At 40.9% G+C, this 7725-nt stretch overlaps 1 protein-coding gene across 1 annotated transcript; it reads right to left on the reverse strand.

Moving 5' to 3' along the window:
* Positions 1 to 4503: 4503 nt before the first annotated feature.
* Positions 4504 to 5754, reverse strand: LOC118666802 (cell growth-regulating nucleolar protein-like). Its single transcript, XM_036329117.1, has one exon. The coding sequence runs from the start codon at positions 5641 to 5643 to the stop codon at positions 4579 to 4581; it is 1065 nt and encodes a 354-aa protein (XP_036185010.1). The 5' UTR covers positions 5644 to 5754; the 3' UTR covers positions 4504 to 4578.
* Positions 5755 to 7725: the final 1971 nt, after the last annotated feature.

Below are 7725 nucleotides of genomic sequence, written 5' to 3' on the forward strand. Positions count from 1 at the left end.
GGGCAGTATATTGGGTGTTTGGGGCTCTGGGCAGGTAGTCCAGTAAGGCAAGTGACTAAGATAAAGGGAGGATAAGGTGGGAGATGAGTTTGGAAATCCAGAAATAAGCCTGATTTTTGAAAGGATTGAATACCATAATACAAAACTTGTACTGCATTCCCTTTTCTTTATTTTGAGATGTGTTGCTTTGTATTTTAAAAACTTCCCTTAAAAAATGGATTTTGACTCTACTAACAGTCTTCAATTCATCAGAAAGAGCATAGTCAAACACAGAATGACTAAATTTGAACCCTCATCAGAGTGGATATAAAGTCTAGAGACAGTTGAATATATATATAATGGTACACACAATTATGTAGGATTATTGAAATTATAATACATGTGTTAAATAACACCATATTAATGTGTTTTACAGGCTTATGACCATTCAGTGTTTTATAGGTGTACTCCAAAGGTTTCTAGGCTTAATAGCAAAATGTAGATATCACTGTGTAAATAGCAGACTCATTCACAGTGGAAAGAACACATGCTGTCGTCTGAAATTTGAAATAGAAACCAAACAGCCTTTTAACCCTATATAATAAAGAGATAATATGCAAATTGACCCTCAGACCCTCACAAGATGGGTGCCTATGACCAGGTCAGCAGGGGGGTTAGTGAGGGACGACCAAATGACTGAACAAGCAGGCTGCGTGGGGTGACCAGGCCGACAGGGGGGTTAGTGAGGGATGACCAAACAACTGAACAAGCAGGCTGTGTGGGGCAACCAGACCAGCCAGGGGGCAGTTAGGGGCAACCAGAACGGCAGGGGTAACAATTAGGGCAATTAGGCTGGCAGGGGGGGAAGTTAGGGGTGACCAGGCTGGCAGAGGGGGGCAGTAAGAGGTGACCAGACAGGCAGGGGCGGGGCAGTTAGGAGCGACCCAGGCCGGCAGGGAGGGGTCAGTTGGGGGTGACCTGGCCAGCAGCGGCGGGCAGTTAGGGGCAACCAGGCAGGCAGGCAGGCAGATGAGCGATTAGGAGCCAGCAGTCCAGGATTGTGAGAAGAATGTCTGATTGCTGGTTTAGGTCCAATCCCCGGGGATAGGGCCTAAACTGGCAGTCAGACATCCCCAGAGGGCTCCCAGATTGGAGACAGTGCAGGCTGGGCTGAGGGCAACTCCCCAGCCCCATGCACAAATTTCATGCTCCAGGCTTCTAGTTTCATATAAGCTCATAAACTTAAGGCACAGAAGAAACTATGTCATATCTCAGAGTATCAAGCTTGCTAAGAGTTGGGAACTAAATTAAAATTCAGCTTCTTTTAGCGAAGTTTTAAATTTAGTCTGTTAAATTTCTGTTGTCTAATGACACTGACATAAACTTAAATCTTTTATAAAACTCATTTTTAAACTTTTTAATGTTTTGACCATTATAAATTATTCCCCAAACTATTTTTTCCATGCATATATTCAGAGTTAAATTCAAGTTCTGATTGGCCAGCCATAGCTTCATTTCATACTCATATCAAAGTATATGGGCTGTCATCAGTATAATGGTTAACCCATTTCAATTTACAGATTAAGTCTATACTTCATTCACCAGGTTTGAACTTTATTAAATCAGGCACTGTTTCTTCAATGAAATTGTGCATCAGATACCTACCACCTAAAACAACAGAGCTCATAGTATAAACACTCAATAAGTATCTATCAAATAAAGAAGTAACTAAAATAGTATACTTTTCAGCTGGGATAACGCTATTGTAATACTCTTTAGAAGTATGAATATGTATAGGACTTTCAAAGAGACAGACCAAGAAAGATAGACAGATTAACTATGTGCTTTCATTATTTTCTTATTTTAGGAAACAAATTAATAATTTAAAGCTAATAAATGCCCCATCACAGTGATACTTACTATTGTGAAAAATTTGGAATTTGAAAAATAAGAATGTGTTTTTTTCCACCTAAGTTTTTTTTTTTTTTTTCTTTTTATCTTTGCTGCCCTCCTCTGGAATTTTTATATCACCAAGGATAAGTGTGTGTTTCATATTTGCCTTTAAAATAGACTATAGGGAAATGCAGACTTTTCCATTTATATTTGAAGTGCATTTTTACCCAATTTTATAGCAATGCCTGGGGAAAATAGCAATAAATAATTGCAGATTATCCTGTGTTTCATTCCATGGCACATTTGTGGAACTCCCAATGCCACCTTCTAAACAATCTAGGAAATGGTTTGTTATTTTGAAATATCTCCTGTAAAAACACTATTTGACTTTTTATTCTGCTATTAAGAAATATAATTCTTTCTTGCCATCTTTTTAAAAAATATACATATTTTTTTTATTTCAGAGCGGCAGGGAGAGGGAAAGAGAGATAGAAACATCAATGATGAAAGAAAACATTGATCAGCTGCTTCCTGCACGCCCCCTGCTGGGGATCGAGCCCACAACTTGGGCATTTGCCCTTGACTGGGCTCTCAGTCAAACCCAAGGACCCTTCAGTCCACAGGCTGACGCTCTAGCCACTGAGCCAAACCAACTAGGGCTCCTGCCATATTTTAATAATCACCTTTCTTCCCCTTAATCATCATATCACCTGCATTGCATTATATTTTATGTATCATTCAGTGCTTTAATTATGATCAACAGCTTTAAAAAGAATTTTAAAAATGTACAGGAGCTATTCTCTAAATGTGAATTTTCATGTAAACTTTTCTGTATGCTGTCTGATCATCATAAACATACTTCTCCATTATACCTTATTAAACAAGCTAATACACCTAAAGCACTTAGAACAGTGCTAAACCAACAGTAACAATACCACTCAATTAATTCCCTGAGAGTAGATTATATTATGCTTTCTTATCTCCCTTGTAGAATCACTATTATGATCTTCTATGTCCCTTAGGTCACGGCTTCTTAAATCTTAATTTGCATATGAGGTACTTGGGGATCTTCAACAATGTGGATTCTGATCTGAGAAGCACTGACATTCTGTGTTTCTAACAAGAGGTTGCTAAGCTGCTGATCCAAAATGACACTGAGTTGCAAGCCCTAGATTACTGCTGTCTCATAGAAATACAATGTGAGTCATGGATGTAATAAACATTTTTCTTGTAGCCACATTTGTGAAAAGTAAAACAAAATGTTAAAATTGATTTAAATTACACATTTTATCATATTAACCCACTATCATATGATATACTATCCCACATCATATAACATTACAAAATATTATATTAACCCAATATATTATTTCATTTTGCAATCACTATAAGAAGTTATTGAGATAGTTTCCATTTTGTATTTTACATCCTCTGCCACTCAGAGTGCAGACACCCACCCCCTAAGGCAGAACCACCTAGTGAAGCAACATGATGCACCAGCCAGCTCAGTAAAGCGCAGAACTGACCAACTGAGCCCAACCTAAATTGCCAACCACGGAACTGCAAGCTAAAAATGGATGCTGATTTTGAGCCACTGAATTTTTGGTGTGCAGTGAGACCAAACTGATAGGGGTTGTTTTGTGTGTGTGTGTGTGTGTGATTGTTTGTTGTTGTGTAGCATATTCATGAATGGGCACGATGCAGAAAAAAGAGAAAAATTATGATGAGAGATGGGGAAAATTTTAAGAGCAATATTTTGAGGGAGAAAGCAGAGGTAGAGTTCAGTGCACCAGTGCGGTATTGGCCTTCTACAGAACCCGGACAAGCCATGCATATGAAAGGGAGTTGTAAGAACAGGCCCTGGGCACAGTAGGTGCCTGGTGTGTTTTCATGGCATTGTTATCCTGGAGGACATTCATTTCAGACCTGGCACTTGAAATACTAGTAAGTCTCTCTTGTTCCAACACCATTTCTAAAAGCTGCCAGAAACCTGTTCTTTGCTTTGTTTGGAAAGCCTTTCTTCATTACCTACACACCTCCAAACACATCTGTTGTTTGAAGCCAAGTGTCACCTATCCACAAAGTCTTCCTTCACTTTCCCATCTGGAATGCATCTGTCATACCTCTAAGGCCCATAACAAGTGATTTCGTATTCAACTTACAACTTTCTAATTTGTCTTGTAATTATTTGGGTTCATAGCATCCTTAATGAGTTATAAACTGTTGAATATAGAGTTTATATCTGATTTACGTTTGCATTACTGCAAATCTGCCTGAACACAGTATGTAATGTACAAATATGACTGAATGAAAAGGTTAATGTAATTAAACATTACACTTAATGAGGCATATAGAGCCAATGGGGTCAATTTAAAGGCTGACAGTTTAACCAATTATTTTAGGTGATCACTGATTATCCACTTTTAGACACTTAAAAAAATATGCTAACTGGTTTATGCATATGAACAGATAGATGAGACAGTGTGGAATAGTTTCTCAGTAATTTCCTGCAAATGACAACTGCATTTTAATTTCTTTTTTTTTTTCAGGACAATATAGTTTCTTTGCTCATAAAAGATCTACCAAAAATATATATTTTTCTTATAAGAAAAAAAAATTTGAGTTATTATTTATTACATGTTTTACAAACAGCAGTGAAAGGAAGAAATCAACAGAATGGACTCAATTTATTAAATATAAAAATGTTCACTTCAAAAGTTTGACCTTGTCCTTGAGTAGCTTGAAGGCAGGGTTCTTGCTGACTTTCTTGTTGAAGATGGCCAGGAGCTCCTCTTCAGACCTGTGGTGTTCGTTCATCACCGCATAATACTGAGCTAAAACCTTTTTCCTTAGCTTTTTGACTGCTATTTCATTGTCTGGGGCCTGCTTCAGGACTGCTTTAATAGTCCCCTTCCAACTGAATTTACCCTTAGCAGGAGCTTCATAATTTTCTGGCTCTCCGCCTTCAGCCAGTCCTGGGAACTTAATCTTTTTCTTCTTAGAATATGCTTCAACTTCGGAAAGCTTCTGTTTCCTTTTTCCCATGTTTGTCTCTTCCTTGTCCACATCTCCATTCACTCCACACTCGCCTGTGCTCCTCGGCCCCTGGCTCTTGTTCCCTTTGGGGCCCGTGGCTGAGGGGGCACCCTTCCCTCCCGCCTCCTGCTCGGCCTCAGGCCTCATTTTGCGCTTTTTAGACTTCTGACTCTTGGTTTTCTCCTGGTGGTTTTCTAATTTTAGTTCTTTCTTTTCTTTTTTCCTTTTCTTCTGCCGCTCTTCCTTCCTCTCTCTCTTGTTCTTCTTTGCCTCTGCTTGTCCTTGCGTGGTGTCATTGGCTTTGGAAGGTGCCACCGTGGTGCTGATTTCTGCAGGTGGCTTTGCCACTTGGTTGAGTGGCTTTTGCTCTTGCCCTTTACTGGCTGGTTCCTGAAATTTTGCCTTTTTCCTGGGAATGTTGTCAAAACCACTAATTTGCTCTAAAAGTTCTCTCACTTTGGGGCTGACATTGGGTCTTTTTATTAATTCATTAACTTTCTGCACCCACGCCTGCTGTTTGATATCGCCTTTGTGGGCTTTCCCTTCATAACCTTTGCCGCCGTACTTCCGGTCTTCGCTTATGCATTTCACATGGTTTTTGTAGTCCTTGCCCCAGAAATCTTTACCGCAGTCAACGCAGGAAAGGCGCTCGCAGTTCCTGCAAACACCCACATGCTTTTCCACTTGTATTTTCTTCACTGATTCACCACATGCATTGCATGTAAAAAATACCATTTTTAGCTAAATGATTAAATATTCTCTATACAAGATAGGCTTTAAATCTTTTCAAAAATACACCATGTGAAAAGTCAGTCCCTCCAACTGAAGATAGCAAGCATTGCCTCGCAGCCGGTGTCCGCCAACGGTTCCAACCCGCCACGTGGAGCACGTGGAATCGCCGCGGCCGCCTGCCCGCCTCGCTTCCCGGAGCAGAATTCGTTTCTCTGCATTTTAATTTCTAAACTGGGGAATATGAAATTCAGCCCTGGCAAGGGTGTTCAATGGTTAGAGCATAAGCCCATGCAGTATTCAATTCCCAGTCAAAGGTATGTGCCTGGGTTGTAGGTTTGATCCCAGGCCCTAGTCAGGGTGTGTGTGGGAGGCAATGTGTCTCTCTCACATCTCTCTCTCTCTCTCTCCCCTCCCCCATCCCTCCCACACTTCCACTCTCTCTAAAAAATCAATTGAGAAAATAAATAAATAAATTCAGCAACACTTTTTTTTCTCTGTTTGCTATCCTTTATTGAAGGGTCCCATACCCTTATGGGACCCCAGCCAAACCAGAAACCAGACAGGTCCTCCATTTACAGCAGGAGGCCTAGAAGGGGAGGGGAATGACTTATGATCCCACCACACCTCCCTGAAACAGAAACCACCACAGACAGACAGACAAGGGCTGGGGAAGAGAACCTGCCTCACTCTAGGTTCTCTCCCCATTGCCCCCACTTGAAAAGAAAGCCAAACACTGGTTACACAGCACCAGCCCCATCCCACCCATAGCAGCGTTTGTGGGACTCCCCTCTGCAAAGCAACATTGCTTTTGCAATTTTTTTTTTTTGTCCCTTTAAAGAGAAACTGTTGACCTGCAAACTGATTCCTAACAGTTCATTTAAATTATCTGAACACTGCAGCAGCTGAATGTAGAAAGCCCATCTTTGTGGACTTCAGCCAATTGCAATATACAAAGGGATACACAAAAATGCTTAAAATAAACATGCAAAAGAGTGAGTATGATGCCTCCCATATACAACATTCCTCTTCTTTTCTCCCTTTTATACTAAAAAAATGTACCTAAAGCATTAAATTATTATAGAAATAAATCCCAAATAATTCTTCTCAAGTCCACTGGTGTCTGCTTAATCCTGAAAACTCCTCTAAAATAAGAAGAGGGACCCAATTCAGGTGTTTAGGGAAAAAAATAAATCCTATTCATCTGTTACCTGCTGGGTTGACTGGCTGGGACACCACTGAGGGACCGTAGAAGTGGCCGCTGTCAGCTAGCGACCACCATTGTGCACACCTGTGTTGCACAGACCCCTCTTCCAACACAGCTTTCACACATGAAACTACAACACGAGTTCCCCCAAATAAGTGTGTCTGTATGTCTCTGAAAACTTGAAAACCAGCTCTTGCAGAAGATGGTTCTCTGGTCCATTCTTTGACAATCTAAAAATGGGTGCTAGCCTTTCAAGATGCCAAGCATACCGTGTGATAAAAAGAGGGGAAAGTATTTATACTCTGAGCAAGAAAAAAACAAAGCTAGATGAGCTGAGCAGCCGACTGTAAAGTGAAAGAAACATTAGAAATTCCATGAGAGGAGAACGGATCATCCATAGATGGGGTGGGGGGCAGTCTCTGTGAGGAGATGGGTGCAAGAGAGAAGGACAAAGGTCATGAGACACGAAGCTGCCCGGAGATGTGAGCCTTCCTTTACCTCTTGCAATTGTAATGGATTCTTAAACTAAGGGCAAGACTGACAGTTCAGCATCTCTGGGAACCCAGATATGGGGCGTCTATATGCACTGGAATATTTCCCACGATTCTCCAGCAAGCACTGCTGATTAACATTAGAGGCAGCGCAAACGGCCATTGTGCCTGCTTCAGTAACACAAGCTGTGCAAGGTTTGCCAAAGATTGAGAGTGGAGCAGGGGTATCTTCAGAAGCCCATACATTCTCCAGAAACTCTGTGAACACCAGGAAGTGATTGGCCGCAGCTATAGACAGGCCCCAAACCTCCTGTGTCCTGAACCCCTTTTAAATATGCAAATATGAAGTAAAAGGCACTTACCACTGGGGAATAGGAAAAGCCCAGGTCC

This window comes from Myotis myotis, unplaced genomic scaffold, assembly GCF_014108235.1.
Source record: "Myotis myotis isolate mMyoMyo1 unplaced genomic scaffold, mMyoMyo1.p scaffold_m19_p_12, whole genome shotgun sequence".
Classification (NCBI taxonomy): domain Eukaryota; kingdom Metazoa; phylum Chordata; class Mammalia; order Chiroptera; family Vespertilionidae; genus Myotis; species Myotis myotis.